At 50.6% G+C, this 16,751-nt stretch overlaps 3 protein-coding genes across 4 annotated transcripts in view; all 3 read right to left on the bottom strand.

Moving 5' to 3' along the window:
* PSMD3 (proteasome 26S subunit, non-ATPase 3) overlaps positions 1–378 on the bottom strand; it is a 5,674-nt gene extending 5,296 nt beyond the window's left edge. Inside the window, exon 1 of the mRNA XM_017745376.1 lies at positions 99–378. Within this exon, the coding sequence (XP_017600865.1) occupies positions 99–378 (280 nt within the window). The remainder of the gene's footprint in view (positions 1–98) is intronic.
* An 820-nt stretch (positions 379–1,198) lies between these two features.
* Positions 1,199–6,978, bottom strand: GSDMA (gasdermin A). 2 transcript variants are annotated; one of them, XM_008635915.2, is made up of 11 exons: positions 6,449–6,978; positions 6,245–6,372; positions 5,113–5,377; positions 4,754–4,949; positions 4,336–4,501; positions 4,170–4,263; positions 3,715–3,768; positions 3,316–3,470; positions 2,969–3,119; positions 2,213–2,286; positions 1,199–2,074 (listed from the first exon to the last, which is right to left on the bottom strand). In XM_008635915.2, the coding sequence occupies exons 3-11, from the start codon at positions 5,330–5,332 to the stop codon at positions 1,838–1,840; spliced, it is 1,347 nt and encodes a 448-aa protein (XP_008634137.1). In that variant the 5' UTR covers positions 5,333–5,377; positions 6,245–6,372; positions 6,449–6,978; the 3' UTR covers positions 1,199–1,837. The 2 variants fall into 2 exon arrangements, with proteins under 2 accessions (XP_008634137.1, XP_017592313.1); XM_017736824.1 differs by having other exon boundaries at positions 6,245–6,348.
* Positions 6,979–7,182: 204 nt separating this feature from the next.
* Positions 7,183–16,751, bottom strand: part of ORMDL3 (ORMDL sphingolipid biosynthesis regulator 3) — an 11,608-nt gene continuing 2,039 nt past the window's right edge. The window contains exons 2-4 of the mRNA XM_008635800.2: positions 12,673–12,873; positions 11,297–11,448; positions 7,183–11,178 (exon numbers count right to left, since the gene is read on the bottom strand). Coding sequence (XP_008634022.1) covers positions 11,043–11,178; positions 11,297–11,448; positions 12,673–12,846 — 462 coding nt within the window. The 5' untranslated portion in view covers positions 12,847–12,873 and the 3' untranslated portion in view covers positions 7,183–11,042. The remainder of the gene's footprint in view (positions 11,179–11,296; positions 11,449–12,672; positions 12,874–16,751) is intronic.

The raw sequence follows: 16,751 nt of genomic DNA, 5'->3' as shown, positions 1-16,751 counted from the left end.
GATCGTCTCCTTCCGCCTTTCGCTCGGCCGTTTCCGCCGTCGCTCGGGTTGTTCCGCCGCGCTTTCGTATATTTCAGGCACCGCTCGGAGAGTTCCGCCTCTCTCGCTCGTGGAGTTCCGCGACGCTCTCGGGTATTTCCGTCTTCGCTCGTAGATTTTCGCCACGTTCTCGGGAGTTTTGGCCGAGACCTCTCGGAGGGTTCCGGCATCGCTCGTGTTCTTTCGGCTCTCTGTCTCGGGGATCTCCGTAGAGTTTTCGGGTGTTTCCGCCCGGTGCTGAGCAGTTCCCGCCTTTTGGGGGCGCGGGCGAGGGGCACTGCTTCGCTGAGGCGGAGCGCGAAGTTCCGTGAGGGGCCGGGCTGGGGACAGGTCGGGCATGCCGGGAGGAGTCCCGTGCGGGGCCACACTGGGACCAGAGATCCCGTAAAGGGTTCCGTGAGGGGCCGGTCTGTGGTGGGGGACCCCGCGAAGGGTTCTGTGAGGGGCCATGCTGGGACCAGAGATCCCGTAAAGGGTTCCGTGAGGGGCCGGTCTGTGGTGGGGGACCCCGCGAAGGGTTCTGTGAGGGGCCATGCTGGGACCAGGGATCCAGAGAAGGGTCCCATGAGGGTCTGCACTGGGGCCAAGTCGGGGATCCCGTGAAGGGTCCCGTGAGGGGCCTCACTGGGACCAGAGATCCTGTAAAGGGTTCCGTGAGGGGCCATCCTGGGACCGGGAATCCTGTGGGAGGTCCTGTGTGGGTCTGGGGATCCGTGAGGGGCCGGGCATCCTGTGAGTGGTCCGGTGAGGAGGCGGGGTCGGGGCTTGGAGTGGGGGTCCCGTGAGGGGCCAGACTGGGTCTAGGGGTCCCAAAAGGGGCCGTGTTGGAGCTGGGAGTTCTGTGAGGTGTCTGGTCTGGGACTAGAACCAGGGTGTCCAGTAAGGGTTCCAGGTTGGGGCTGGGCTCCCTTTGTAGCTGCTGCAAGGCAGAACCTGGCCCCTGGTGCTGGAAGTGCTCCTGGAGCTGTCAGTGTCCAGCCAGGTGAGCAGTGCTGCCCCTCGCCTACAGGGACCCTTCCAGGGCCCTGCAGCCTGAGGGACCCCCCGACTTCACCCCAGGGCTAAGTGCCCACATTTTTGGTACAGCATCCCAAGCTTGTCAGATATGCTGTGGGACCAAAACCACACAAAATTAAGAAATTGACTTTGAAAACACCCGGTTGCTTAGCAAGAAACTGATCTTTATTTATAAAGTGATAATGAGAGGATGGTTGCTCTGAAGTGCTGCCCGTGTCCCTCAAGCATCTCAGGGACAATGGCAGCACTGGGAGCAGGGAGGTGTTGCTGAAACCTCTGGGATTCCCCAACCTTCTGGCCACCAGCAGTTCACGGAGCCCTCAGTGAACCACAGAGGGACCAGGGAGAGTCACTCCTGGTGTTTCCTTCTGGCGTTTGTTTCCTCTGCCTTCCCTTTCCCTTTCCATTTCCCCTTTCTCTTTGCATTCCCGTCCACTTCAGGTTTCCTATACCCTTCTCTTTCCCATTTACTGATTGCAGAAGCGGCAGCAGCATTTTTAGGGAAGTAGGATTACACGAGGCATCACAGCCAGGCCTGGGATTCTTTGGGCTTGTGGATTTTCCCACTGTCCCTCTGCATTCATGGGGAGACAGACAGACAAATCCCCTTGGATATCCAGCCCTTAGCATCCATAATGAGTTTTCCTGCCTTAAATTTGCCTTTCACAGCCAAAGTATCCTTGAGCATGAATAAGGATGGAATTGGGAGAGAAACGTGTCTTGTCATCAGAGATTTTCCAACATCTTGAGGAGGTGTTCCCTAGGCTGGGCCAGGTACCTCCTACTCCAAGCCACTCAGGAGATTGAGGGTATACAGGACCACGAACAGGGCTGCCATGGCCTCGAAGGGCTGATCCCTACGGACAGCTGATCCATCTTCCTGGAGCTGCACTCCACTCATCTCCACCAGGGCCATGGTTAACAGCTGTTCCTCCTTGTGTGGGAAGGAGAGCAGCTCAGCATCCACATGGAAAGGCTCCTTCCTGTTCTCCAGGTCGTGTTTCAGGAGGTTTTCAACCTTCACAGCAACAACAAAAAAAGCAAAATCAGGATTTTAATCAGTAGTCAAGTTGTGACATCAGTATGGAAATGTTGTTAGAATTAACATAGCCCCCGCCTCCCCTTGAAAGGAGCCAAGTGTGATGTGTGTTCTCACCAGCTCCAGCTGTTGGGACACAATCTTCCTTTCCAAGGATTCCAGCAGCAGCAGCAGCTGATCCTCCAATAACTCTGCAGAAATAAAGTGGGTTTGGATCCAAAACCACCCACCAGGTGTTGGAGTTTCTCGTGTGATAGGGATAGGAAAGAGGGAAGAGGATGGGAAGGGTGATCATTTCTTGTAGGAAATGCCCATTTGGTCAAAAGTTCTCTGGATGTTTTAATAGAAATTATTTGTGCAGCCTCACTGTGAGAGTGATACGGCTGTTTGTCACAGAATCATGGAATATGGAGTTGGAAGGGACCTACAAGGAGAATTGAACTCCCATCTCTGCACAGGACACTCCCAACAGTCCCACCCTGTGCTGAGAGCAGTGTCCAAAGGCTTGTAGAGCTCTGTCAGCCTTTGGGCTGTGCCCATCCCCTGGGGAGCCTGTTCAGTGCCTGACCACCCTCTGGGGGAAGAACCTTCCCCTGCTATCCAACCTAACCCTCCCAGACACAGTTCCAGCTGTTCCCCGGGGTTCTGTCCCTGGTCACCAGAGCACAGATCGGAGCAGCCCCTTGGGAGGAAGCTGTGACTGCACTTTGAAGGAACCCTGGATGGGTGCAAAGGCGGTTTCTCTCGTCTCCTCACCATGGGACTCAGATGTAGATTCCACTTGAGGAAGAGTAAGAGAAGAAGGAAAGAGGGAATGGCAGGACTGGGCATCATCCCTGCCTTGATTTCCCTCTTAAAGTCCCAAAGCCTCACCATGCAAAGCGTCAAAGATGTAGGTGATTCCCTCTGCCAGCTGAAGGAGAAGATCTCTTGGAGAATGCTCTAAGGTGCTGAACAGGTCTTTTAAGTCTGGGCTCTCAGTTTTCAGCTGATAACCATCATTTTCCTCAGGAACTTCTTCCATCTGTGGGGGAACAAGGAAAAGAAATGTCAGGATTTGGGGGCAGAGGCTGCTGCTTGTCCAAAGCAGGCAGGTGTGCCGAGTGAGGGGATTTTGGATGGACAGTGGTGACACAGGACAGGTAACTTGTGGGGCAAGAGGTGTGGTCCTGGATGTGTCTGTACTTATAAATTGTGGCAGCAAGAGAAGCTTCACTTACTTTCTGGCTGAGCTCTTGTAGGAGGTTCTTGTCCCTCATCACAGTTTTAATGGTGTTTAAGACTATGAGTAGCAGGTCAGGAGACAACTCGGGGAAAATTCGGCAGGAGTATTTAACTTCTCTCAGCACTACTCCTAGTTTTCCTTGTGAGGGACCTGCAAACCAGAAGGGATCCAAATCTGTCACTTCTGAACCAGGAGTTCACGGGCATCTCTAAATGCAGAGTTGGAAACACTAGTATGAGTGTTTCTGAAGCAATATGGAATTCAGGCAGTTGTGATGTCTCAGGGAAGAGGCAAATGCATCACTCCAGGTGGTTTGTTTTATGCTGGGAGATTCCATCTTACCCAAAGCAGGTAAAAGTTGTGCAAGTGGAAGCTGTGAAAATACATTACTTACCATCAGCTACGTAATCTGCCCTTCTCATGGCTTTTGCTGGGAAATAATCCAGATCTGCAACAGGATAAAAGGGACATTTATGGTGTTCTACACCAGCCTTCCCACTTGTGGTCACCCACCCAGTTTTCTCCCTGGCTCTTCTCTTCTGAGTAGAAAAAGAAAAGAAATAACCCAAACTCTGCTCTGTGTGCAGTTTATCAACAGGAGCTCTGCAGCTCCTGAAACATAGATTTGAGGCTTCCTTCTTTCTTTACTGACCCCTCCCCAAACAGCATCTTTGACCTTGCATGGGTTATCTGACCTTTCCCAGGTGATTTCTGTTCCTCACACTGCCTCCATCTCTTTGCAGACAAGCTGCGGGTGGCTCTGTGGCTAAGTGATACTTCCTAAAATGTTCTTCCTCTTGTGCACTGTTTCCGGAATGGAGAAATTGGTCATTTCTGGAAGTTGCTTACCCCATGCTCCATCTCTAATGTGTAGCTGGATGGTCCTGAAGGCCAGGGTGCAGCCCTTGGGTATGACTATGCTTTGTTTGTCCTCCTTGGTGCTCTGGATAAAGAAAATAACTTGTTAGGACACCTGAGTGCAGGTGTCAGGGAAGGGAGGAGAGAGAAGCCAAACCTGTGCACAGAGCGTGCTGTAAAATTTGGCCTTGAAGCCCCCGTCTGCCTTGGTGGATTCCTTGTAGACGGTCTCCTCTGAGGCTTCGAGGATTTCAGTGACCACGTATAGGTGGATGTCTGTTCTCCGTAGCTGTCGGATGAAGGAGTGATCCATGTTGATTTGTCTAAAGGAGAAAAAGGATGGGAAGGGTCTGGAGCACCAGGAGCGGCTATGGGAGGTGGAGGGGCTTAGCCTGGAGAAGAGGAGGCTCAGGGGGTATCTTGTCACTCCCATTTCCTGTCAAACCTGTCCTAGTTAGAGGGAATTCCTGCCCTAAGGTCTTAATCTTAGTTTTAGGCTGTTGAAAACCCATTGTTGACCTGTTGTGGGCTGGAGGAGGTGACTGGAGTGTGTGTGCTCCCTCATCATTCCTTACCTTTCTCTTCTCAGTGCCTCCAGTGATTCCAGTGATACGCTCTTCTTCTGGGGTTTGATGGAAAACACCTTGGACAGAGAGGCAGCTCCTTTCAGCTCTACACTTGCAGGGTCAAAAGAAATGCTGAGACCTCCATCAGCTTGGTCAGCGCTGACTTTTGTGAGAGTAAATTGGCTGGAATCTTGATGGAAGGACACTGAAATAATTCCATGCATTATGTTAAACAGGATTACACAGACTCAGCACTGTAAGGATAGCACCCACAGGAAAGCTGGAACATGATACAGTTCAGCCATAAATGACCCAAACACATGATCTATGGAATTTGTGAACTTCAGATTGATAAATTTGGGCTTTACCTATGCTTTTACCATCTTCTCCAGGCAGCAGCACATCATCCAGTGTGAACCCTGTCCGCTGGTAGTAGGGAGCTGGGTGGAATATGGTTTTTGATTTGCTTTTTTTTTTCAGTAGATAGAGAGGCCTGAAGTGCTCATTGTCTGCGATGCTCTCGACAGGGACCAATTCTTTGCTTGGATCCATTTGTTTTACAAGGAATTTGGTGAATTTTTTAAACATTCTGCTGTGGCTGAAGTTTTGAAGCAAAGCCAAGTGGATTTTTGCCTTGGGAAAGAGGCAACACAAGTTAAGGCAAATTACTTGAAATAATAGCAGGACATTGCAACAAAGTGTTACTTTAATGTTTAAGATGATTTCAAAATAATGACTCAAAAACCCCCCCCCCCCCCCATTGTCCAAGGACACAAGTTTCACAGGGTTGTTACAGGGAGTGTTGGAGAGGAAGCAGCAGGAGCTGTGAGTTGTTTGGCCTTGTCCCCGTTTGCTGATGATCCCCAGTGATTGTGCAGAGAGAACGCAGCTGGCAGACTCTGAGGGTGCTGCTTTTGGGGGCAAATGTCCCCCAAAATAGAGAGAAATCACAGCCCAGCCTCCTTGGGCAGGCCCTGGTGGTCTGCAGGGGAGAGCTGCTGTTTGAGGGCCAGAAAGAAATCTCCGTTTGTTTTCTGACACAGCTTGTTTTTATCAAAAAGTTTCAGTTTCGCTTTTCTGGTTTTTTACGGGATGGAGCTGGGGAGGGGAAATTGGGTAATCCAGACTGGTTTGGGTTGGCTGGGACCTTAAAGCTCATATTGTTCTCCCCCTTGCCATGGTCAGGGACACCTTCTCTATCCCAGGTTGCTCCAAGCCCTGCCCAACCTGGTTATGGACACTTCCATGGATGGGGCAGCCTGTTCTGGGGTCTCACCATCCTCACAGGGAGGAATTTCTTGCCAATATCCCATCTAACCTTGCCCTCTTTGAGTTTAAACCGTTCCAAAGACAAATAGCCTTGTGTGCTCAATGTTAGTAGCACTTGCAGGACTCATTCCCTTGGAAGTGTCCAAGAAGAGAGAAAAACTAAACGAGCACTTGACAGAGAGTTCCCACCAACCCTCTCCCGTACCCAAAGCTTTGGGATTATGCACTTGCCTGTTTGTGGGGTGGGAGGTGTGCGGAGCAGACCACAGGGCTGGCGAGGTGATGTGACCTCTGGAGAGCAGCAGGACTGGGGAGAATCTTCTCAGTCTTCCCTTCTGCTCAGCGATGTGGAGTGTTTGCTAAATATGGGAGCTGTGAGTTGCACAGCTGGCAACCCCACAAACCCCCGGCAAAAAGTAAATTGATTTCTCTTACCTTGCTCACGGGGGGCTCCCCAAAGCAACTCCTGGGCAGGGGGAGTGTTAGACCTGATCCATGCTGTAGGATCCCTGGCTGTTCACAGCAGCTTATCAGGAGTTGTTCCCAGCTGTGAGGTTACTTCAGCAATTTTACGTCCTCATCACCAGCGTTCCACTTCCACAAATTGGCCGTTGCTTGCGTCACTCTTCCTTTTAGTCACTGAGCGGAGTCTGTTATAGGGGCTGTGGATAACTCAAACTTCTACAGATGCAGGAGATGCGAGTGCACTGCTGGAAGTATGTCAGACCAGATTGGACAGGAAGGTGCCCCCACCCCTGGCAGCAAAAGGGATTGCATGGGCTTTAAAAGGTCCCTTCAAGCCAAACCATTCCATCCTTGCATGATTCAACTTTATAGAGCCATGTAATGTTGCCCTTCCTTTACAGATGGAGAAATGGACTCAGGAGGGGATATTGGCAAGAAATTCCTCCCTGTAAAGGGGGGTGAAGCCCTGGCACAGGTTACCCAGAGAAGCTGTGGCTGCCCCATCCCTGGAAGTGTCCAAGGAGAGATTGGACAGGGATTGGAGCAACCTGGGAGAGTGGAAGGTGTCCGTGCCCATGGCAGGAGGCAGGAATGGATGAGCCTTAAGGTGCCTTCCAACCCAAGCCATTCCGTGTTTGCTGGACTCATAGCCATGCTTGTTTAACAGCAAAAGCCACCCATGTGAAGATTCCAGGAGGCAAGTGCAAGTTTTTACCTGAATAGTTCACTTTTATTAGTCTCTCTTAGAATACTGTACAAAGGAGTAATAAAAATATTCACACTTTTATTTTAGAAAGTTCTCTACATGAGACTCCTGTTTCCACAGCAAAAAGAAGGCTATTGGGAAAAAAACCCCTAAAACTTTGTACAGAACATTCCTTTAAAAAACCCTCCCAACTAATTCAGCTGATTTAACTGATCCAAGGAGGGTATGGACACACCAACACTCGCATGCTTAAAAGATATTCTAGGCAATGATAAAGCAACATAAGTCACAAGGAGGAATATTAATGTGTTAACCCACTGCTGTCCCCTCCTTGAGGGCCAGTACCGAGCTTCTAAAAACAACCCCAAATTGAACAGTAATTCAAACGTAAAAGTACTCAAGAATTAAATAGCCCTCCATCTAGTTTATTTTAAAGGCTTTTTTCTGCAAAGGTTTGGACTGTTTGCCAGCCTGGTAGCTCTGTGAAACAACTCCCAAGCCAGGATTGCTGATTGAGGAGCATCAGGCTGGGAGGACTTGCTGGTTTTCCGAGTGTCCTGGAGCAGGGGCTGCCGTACCCCGTGGATACATGCGTAGTGCTGACAGTGGCTGAGGAGGCTTTGCCCAGTACAAGATGGGACAGGCTGCTGCCAGCTCCTGAGAAGCATTCCAGCCTTTCAAAAGCTTTTCTCCTTCATTGCAGAACAAAAGAGAAAAGTACCTTCTTACCAGGAATTGTTTCTCTGTCACAGGAGATTTGATCTCTCCAGGTGAGAACTTGCCCTGATCACGATGCAGGACAAATGTGAGAGGAAACCTGTCAAGTGTGGTGTGATCAGAACCCCATTTCAAATCAGTAATGATCAGTTATCTCCTCCATGCAGGCACCTGCGGAAAACTCTGCTCTCAAAGAAGGAGCTCTGCTCACGTTTTGTTTCTCCTCCCACAATGTGGCTTCACCCCTGATCTGTCCCCTGCCAGGACACGTCTGACCACCCCTCAGCCTGCCCACGCTGTCCTTTCACTTCAGACTGCCTCAGGTACACCCAAGAACGGTGCTTTAATTACAATTAACTTACTGCTTTTTAGTTTTAGTTTAGTTTTAATTGATCCTGACACCTACCCTTAAGCCAGGATCTTCAGAAAGATTCTACCCGATGTGTAATTGTTCAAACACTTATTCATCATATATAGATACTTAACTCTCCACAACAGAACGTGAAATCTTTCTTCAACTCTCTCCTTTCCATATGTCTCCTGTTTCCATTTATGTTTCCCTTGATTGGATTCACTGAGTCCAAGTTAATCTCAGTTATTCCATGGGAAAACACCACACCTGTGTTGTAGTGTCACGTGACTCCGGCATCGGCTGTTATGATCATTTGTGTGAAGGAGAGAAATAAAAAAAAAGTTTACTTTTGTTGCTAGGCAAAGCCTTAATTACAAGTTTGGGGCTTTAGGCTTTAGAACCTGCTTGTTTGAGAAGTTTATAATCCCATTCTGCATCTCAGTTGATCTTTAATTTAAAGAAACAGGGTCAGATGTCCATAGTGTCCACAAGTAATGTGTTCAAAGCCACAGCTGTCCTAATGCCTTCAAGGAGACTCTGGGAATTGTTGTATCAAAAAAAGCCGATCCCTTCAACTGATAATTATTCTAAATTTACAGTTCTGTGATGTGCATATGCTTAGAAATACCCAGCATATGTCTGTCTGTGAGGAAATGTTTGAAAGCATCTAAAGACTGTTTCTGCTGCAAAAAAGATGGTTTTCCCCATGTTTTCTAAGACAATAATTAGTTTTCTTTCGTTTCCCCTGGAGATGGAAGTGGTGTCTGGGCAGACACTCAGGTCTGTTCAGCACCACAGTCAGCATTTCAGGTCCAGCCTCAGCCACCCTGCCAGGACCTGCCCCCCTTGGAGTGGCCTTTCCCGCAGGAATACTGCTCATGTCTGTGTCATTTCCCAGCTGATTGATGAAATATCTCTATTTTGATCACAATTATCATTGTCTAGTAGCTTAAAGAGCCGATAAGGGTAAAAGAGTACCTCAGCTAAAGCAGCAGCTCTTCTGTCCTGGGTTTGAAGGTTTAACCTGCCCATCAAGGAAGTTGCACATCTGTCAACACCCTGGGGTCCCAGCCAAACTCTCTTCTCCTTCTACCTGCTTCTACCTCCTTTTCACTTGAATTTCCACTTTTCAAACATATTAGGGAATGATTCTCCCTGCATTCCAGCAGCCCTCTGAGGTACACGCCGTATTTTCCCTTCCCTATAGCAGTCCCATAGGAAGTCTGAGAGAGAAGTGAAGCAACTTGCCTAAAATTATGCATAGAGTAGTAACAGATCTGAAATTCCCCCTTCCATATCCTATGCTCAGAACATCCAAAACCTCAACACTCTCCACCATGGACTCTAAAGCTGGATTTGCTACTGCAGGGGAAAAAAAAGCAGATTTAAAAGATTTATACCATTGTCAAAAAAGGTGAGACATTATAAGCACTAAGACAACAAAAATACAGGTTTTCGTGGGGTTACAGGGGAAGACTGAGGGAAAACCCATTCCATTTGGGACACAACGCAAAGGAAAAACAGGTAATTCTGATTTTCAGTAAAACAGTAAAAAGCTGTCTCAGCCAGGAAACCTAAGCCTGCTTTATTTAGGTGGTAATTTTAGAGGGAAAAGGCTCAATTTTGTTCCTCTGTGAATCTATTATCAGTGACCCATTAACTCCTTCTGCTGGTCAATTCATCTGCTGCTGGTGCTGCTGCTCACACAGCCCTTGGGCGTGGAGCTGAGGGACAGATTTCCAGGTAAGCCAGAAATCCAACCCTCGCTTCCCTTGAGTCCATGGAGAACTGGTAAATCCCAGTCACATGCACTTAAGCCACCAAGGAGCTGAAGTGAGGAGACAAATTCCAATGAAATCAAGGATGGCTGAGTGCTTGATTAGAGCAATCAGCCCTCCTCCTGTACCTGTCCATCGTCAGCCTCTCCCACACCTGTCCATGTCCATGTTGCAAGGAGTTCCATGGCATTTGTTGTTGGTTAATAAAGAACCTGTCCCCAGCCCTTGATCCAAATGCTCACTGAGCCCCTGGGCACTTAAAAACAGCAGGTTGGGATGGGGAGAGGAGTTACCTGGGCAGATTTAGGCATAAACTGAAAATAATGGGCATAATTTAGGATCTATCCACCTTTTCCCTGGACCACACGGATGGTGCTGTAGGAAACCAAAAGCTTTGTCAAAATGGAGGTCATTCCTTCCTGGGCTGTTTTTAGGAAAACAACTTCCCTTCTCAGCGGTGTCAACGATTGCAGAATAAAAATTTGTTGTTCACTTCCCCCTCCCACTTCCTACCTAAAACTGGAAATCAGACCCCAAAACAATCCAGTCCTGGGAAAGTCTGGCTGTATCCCTTTGGATTTCCCCCATGTTCTGCTCAAAGCACCCAGCTTCAGGAAGGGAAATGTATTTTAAAGTGCATTTACCACAGCAATAGTACCAGCACTAAAAGCTTTTCCCCTCATCCCTATCCTCGTCATTCCACGTCTGGAATAGATGAGACTCTTCCCAGAATTCATCCTGTACCTCAAAGTCTCAGTGGTTTTGCATCTACTGATGACCCTGGGATAAGAGAAATCCGGTGTTGCGCGTCCTGCTCCGCACTAAACTACTCTGGAGCTGGTTTGGATTTATTGGGCACGAGGATCCAGCATGCAGAATGTGTCTGTTGGGATCTGCATTTAAACAGCCGCTGCGAAACCACATCCAGTCTGCGTGAAGGAGGAAACGGGGCTGGAGAGAAGGAATCCTCCCTTTGCCCCGCTCCTCTGCCATCCGCTCCAGCCATGCCGCTCAGTACTTGTTGATCCCAAAGATCCGGACTCCGTGGAACTGAGGCAGTTTGGGGATCAGGACACTCATGAGGGAGATGGTGTTGATGATGAAGTGTATCCGGTCATACTTGGTGTAAAAGCTGGTTAGAAAATACCTGGAAAGAGAGGGTGGAAACAGAGGGAAAGCTGTGGCATTCCATGTGTTTGTCTCCCGGGACAGAGCAGTGATGGATACTGGGACACGAGGCAGCTCAGCCACCCCAGAATACTCACAGGACGATGGGCATGATGGTGAGGAACTTGCGGGAAGCGGTGAACTGGACTCCATAATCCATCTGCTCCCAGTGCGTGAGCAGCCGGGCCTTGCCCTGGTCCGGGGTCTCGAAGGGGGTTCCCTTCACGGTGTGCAGGAAGATGTACATGCTCTGCAGGACACACAGCGTGAGGCACACGGGGCCCCGCATCCCAAAAACCCCAGATCCAGGGCAGCGGATCTGGGAGCTTGCAGCCCCGCGCCGTTCCACTAGAGGGATGTGGCGCTGCTGGAAAACCCGGAGCGGCCAGGGAAGCAGGGAAAGGAGAGTTGGGAAAGGCCGGGGCAGCTCGGCTGCTCCATGTCAAGCCTCTCGCTCGGCTCCTGGGTGTGAGCCAAGGAGGTGGTGGCAAGATTACAGCCCTGGGATCTCTGCGATCGGGAGATTAGCGCCTGCCTGCTTCAGCACGGCGGAACGCTCCCCGAAAACATGCTGGGAGAAGGTCTGTCACCCCCTGATTACCAGGGGAACACAAGTCAGAGACAAAGAGTCTGGCTACACCACAGATCCAAAGTACAGCCACTCCTGGCCTTTAAATGCCTTTTTGTCCCCGGAACTTAAAGCTGCAGGGAAGATGGATGAGAAGCCGGCGGCTCATGAGCTGAGCGCTGAGCAACTCCAGTTTGGGGGTTTGTGGTTGTTTTTATCCCCTGAGCAGCTCCAGTTTGAGGGTTTGTGGAGGTTTTTATCCCCTGAGCAGCTCCACTTTGGGCGTTTGTGGAGGTTTTTATCCCTCACTGGTAATAACTTATCATGAGGGTCCTCAATCCCTGTCATTTTTGTCTCTGGAATATTCCCAGGCTAAGATATTATTTAAAATAAAAGATACACAAGCAGTTGCTCCATCCCTGAAGTTTTTTGTCCCCTGTGCCCAAGGGGACCTGTGTGGAGATTTGATCTTTAGAGGAAGAAATCAGTTCCTGGACCAATCTTTTACTTTAAGCAGAACAAAATCTGGGAGTTAATACTGTTTTTTCTTAACTCTCATGAAGCCAATTCAGGTTTTACCAACCCTAGCGATGTCTTGCCAATATCTGGGGCCTGTCACAGACCCCTTTGGGAACGGGACACGACGAAGGACTTGCCCTGCAGGAAATGAATTCATGTTCCTTCTGAGCAGCCTCACCATCTGTTGCTGCCTCACCTGTACCTGGGCTGGATTTAAATCCATGACCCAGAGGCACCAGTACAGGCTGAGGGCTGGAGGTTGAGCAACTCACCCAGCATCTTTGGAAACACAAAAGAATTGTTTCAACAGGAATCTCAGCAGATTGCTCAGAGGAACAGCTGGGCCAAGGTTCCCCTTAGGTGCCCCAGGTCACGCCGCTCCCTTACCAGGTTGTGGATGATGTTGGTGAGAGTCCAGACCACAGGGACGCTGAAGAAGGGGATGCTCAGGAGCACGACGTGCAGCAGCCCGATGCCCAGCACGTAGGACAGCCAGATGCCGCGGCTGTTCATGACTCGGGTGTTGGGGTTCACCTCGCTGTGTGCCGTTCCCACGTTCATCCTGGCTCTCGTGGCTGATGGGAGCCCCTGGAACAGAAACACTGAGGTCAGAGCCTGGATCCAAACTGCTCAGCGGGGCTGAGCACCGGCTGGTTGTCAAGCCAACCCAAAATCTGCTGTTTGCTATAAAAATCCCAAGTCAGTTCCCTCCTCTGCCCCTCGTTATAGCCATTCTTAGAGCTGACGTCGCTAACTCCGGGAGTGGTTGAGATTTGGGAATTATGTGTGGGAAGCTTGTCTGTGACAGAAGCTACTTGTGATTTGAGATGTTTTCCTGGAGCCGAGGTGTTGAGGTTCAATCCCACGATTGCCTGACAAAACTCAAACCAATACTTTTAAGCACTTTTAAATCCTCATTACACTGTTAATCATGGAAACACACAGCACAGGAAGCTTCCTGCATGTTTATGGAGTCAGCATGCCTTAAACTTGGGAAGGGAACACAGTATTTGCAGAGGAAAGGCTCTGTATCAACAGATCTCCTAATTAATTTAACTACATTAACAGGGTTCTGCACAGCTCGGCGGGTTTGCTGGTCTCCTGCTCTGGCTCACGTGTTTTGCCTTCAGATGTAAGACTTACAGAGGGGAAAAAAAGAGGAACAAAAAAAAAAAAATTGCCCCCCAGGGAAGGAATGAAATTCTTCTTGAAGAACGTAAAAAGCAAAAAGGGAGAGATAACAGGGCAAAGTGCCTTGGGAGGATGTTTCAGGAGGAAGAGCTGTGGAGGAGTTGGCCCTTCCCCTACCTGGAAAGAACAGCTGCCACGTAGGAGGAGCACAAAGATGGTTTTCTGGACAATGCCAGGAAGGAGAGGAAACAAGAGAGTGTCACCCTCTCAGAGCAAGTCCTTGGAGTGGTGCCCCTGAGACAGTGAAGGTATCAAGTGGCTTTTTGGACTGACACAGTGCTAGTGGCAGCAGGTATCGGTCAGCTCCCAGGCTGGCTGGGAGCAGGAGAGCTCTGGCTCACTGGTATCCAGGGATTACAGGAAACAGCACAAACTAAACCCACTGTAAAGCTGAGTATCTTCACACCAAGATCAGGGAAATTCTGATGTAAAATCATCTTTGTGTCCCATGGAAGCGGAGTTTGATGAGATGATCCAGTTCATCCTCCTTGGCTACAGGACCCCACGGTGAGGGCTGTTTCCTGATGTCTGGCCTCGTGGCTTTGCTGTTGCTTCCCACAGCTGGAAGCTGTGTTGCTGTTCCCTCCAGCTCTCCGGAGGCAAGCCCGAGCCAGATCCAACATCCCACTCTCCTCGCTGCCAGCTGTTCCCAGCTCCCTCGTGGAGCACTGGGCCTGGCTTGCTTCAGGAGCTGACTCCATCCCCGCTCCTGCCCAGGGCTGGGACTCACAGCCAGCCTCTGCTCCACAGCTCTTGGAATGCTCCAAGTAACTTGCAAACCTCTTCCATCCACACAGGCGGTTGTTGCTGCAGATCCTCACCTTCCTCTATCAGGGAGCTCATACCTGAAGAAGGATTTTGTTTCCAGGAAAGAGGCTGCAGGTCTGCGGGGTGCTCACTCCCTTGCTGCCCACCCTCCAGCTCACCAGCTTGTGGATATTCCAGAGAAAAGCCCGAAGTTTGGTCTGGAAACAGGACTGGGAGCCAGAGCTCAGCACTTCACCCCTGGCAGGGGGAGCAGCTCTGTCCTAAACCTGCTGCAATTCCCAAGCGCTCTCAGAAGGAAAACTGGGGGTTGGGGTGAAGCATAAATGAGTCAAAAGAAGTCAAATTGTTACAACAACAAAAAGCAAAACACCCTATGGAATGTGTAAACAGGCGTGCTGAGAGCCAGACATGGGAAATAGTTCTCCTGGATGTTGGGTGAACAGTGTCCAGTCCTGGGAGGAGCTGGAGAAAATGAGCAGAGGTGTAGGAAAAACATGACCTGCAAGGACAGCTGGAAGGAAACGGGTTTGTTTAGTCTGGAGGAGGCTGGAGACAGGCGTGAGGAACAGTCGGATGCTGCACAGAGAGCTGTGCCTGTGGGGTTCCAGCTGTGCAGCAGGACAAACCACATGGCTGGGTCTTGGAGCGACGCGGGGGTGCAGGAGGAGGGAAGTGGGAAGGGACTGTCCACAGAAAGGGATCCTTGCTCTCGCTGGAGGCCTTAAAATCTAGTTTCATCAGCAGTTAAAAAACTTCTCTCCAGGAATCTTTCCTGAAGTGACATCGTTATCCAGAGGCTGTGGAAGCTCCCTGCAGCCACAGGTGCACACGGCCGGTGCTGTGGAATTTCCAACCACGAGTGTAACTTCCAAAAACTAAGGAGCAGCGTGGACTTGGTCTCCTCTGCAAACGAGGGCAGTTGCAGACCCACAGCTGGGTGGGAAAGGGCCCAATTTGGAAGCTCTGACCCGGAGGCTGTGAAAGCCCCCTGCAGCCACAGGTGCACACGGCCGGTGCTGTGGAATTTCCAACCACGAGTGTAACTTCCAAAAACTAAGGAGCAGCGTGGACTTGGTCTCCTCTGCAAACGAGGGCAGTTGCAGACCCACAGCTGGGTGGGAAAGGGCCCAATTTGGAAGCTCTATGTGAAACAATTCTCCTTTCTGTGCCTCAGTTTCCCTTCCTTGTAAAATTAAGAATTAGAGGGGTGGGATGCTGCAACATACGAGAGGTTAATTCATTCTTGCAGGAGATACAGACACTGCTGCAATGAGGGTGATTCCATGTCTCCAACTCTGTCCTTCCCCACCTTAAATATTTCACCAGCTCTGCCCTGGGCTGTGCAGCCCTTGGCCCAGCTCTCTTGAATTTTGGATTGCACAAGCCTGGCTGAGGGCACACGAGTTCCCAGAGCTCTGTCTCTACCCTCATCCCACATCCCATGTTTGCTTTCTAGTTCCACACCAGGATTTGTTCACCTGCAGGACAGCAAGGCACAGCCCACCATGGGAAGGACTCCAGCACCCCGCTTCCCAGAGCAGCTGCTGCCAGGCTCTGCTTTCCCACTCTTTTTTGGGACACAAAAGCCTGAATGTTGCACCAGGCTGAGGGTGAAGGTCAGGGCTGTGCTGACATTGGACAGTGGCCATCCAAGGAGGGGAAAAGTCGGAGCTGTGGCCAGTGGCAAAGGGCACAATGTGGCGGTGGAGCTGAGCCCTCCCTCTGCCTCATCCTGCCTGTCCTACTGCCTGTCCAGGGGCAGCTCCTTCCTCACCTTTGTCCCCAGAAGAGTGTGACCACCATCTGCTCCTGTACCCTTGCTTAACGCTTGAACTTGATGATCTTAAAGGCTTTTTCCAACCTAAATAAATGATCCTATGATTTGGCAGTGCCGTCACCCTTCCCCAGGGATTGCAGGATCATGCTCCGATCCTGGCACCCCACTGCAGGATCTTCACTGGGCTGGTGAGAGAAGGAGGGCTCAGGTGCTTATCTTGATCTTGAGTGTTCCCAGACTGCAGGTGATGAAGATCCCACACAGATCTAAATCTCTGGCAGCAACAGCTGCCACCTCCCAGACAAATCCTTTAAACCCTTCTTTGCCGATGGCAACGGATGAACCAGAGCACGGAGGACATGGGGGACCCTGGTGAACTGGGCTGTGCTGGGAGGCAGGTGCTGGGTGAGAGGTGAGACTGGGACCACAACGCTCTGTGTCCGTCCAGCCCGGAGCCGTGTTGGACATGTCTGAGCCCCAGCGCTGCCCGGTTCCTCCTCGGGGGGCCCGGGACTGCCAGAGTCCCGGAGGGGACACGGAGAACACGGGGACGAGGACACACGTGAGCCGCCCCGGCTCAGTGCGGGGGTCCTGCCCCCTCGGCCTTTCCTCATGGATTTAACGGGAAATCTTGGACACGAAAGAAAGGCCGAGCTTGGGCTCCTCCGGGCGCACATGGGGTCCCAGACCCTACTTTCCTCCCCGTTTCCCCGGGACGGGACGGTGCCCC

Source organism: Corvus brachyrhynchos, unplaced genomic scaffold, assembly GCF_000691975.1.
Source record: "Corvus brachyrhynchos isolate BGI_N302 unplaced genomic scaffold, ASM69197v1 scaffold30, whole genome shotgun sequence".
NCBI classification, from domain to species: Eukaryota; Metazoa; Chordata; class Aves; order Passeriformes; family Corvidae; genus Corvus; species Corvus brachyrhynchos.
This window is presented reverse-complemented; position numbering and strand designations above follow the sequence as displayed.

Coding starts and splice junctions, on each gene's coding strand:
- GSDMA (XM_008635915.2), bottom strand. CDS start 5,332: ATGTTTAAAAAATTCACCAAATTCCTTGTAAAACAAATGGATCCAAGC. Junction 3,769..4,169: donor CATTAGAGATGGAGCATGGG/GTAAGCAACTTC, acceptor ATCCTGTTGCAG/ATCTGGATTATTTCCCAGCA. Junction 2,287..2,968: donor CATCTTTGACGCTTTGCATG/GTGAGGCTTTGG, acceptor TTATTTCTGCAG/AGTTATTGGAGGATCAGCTG.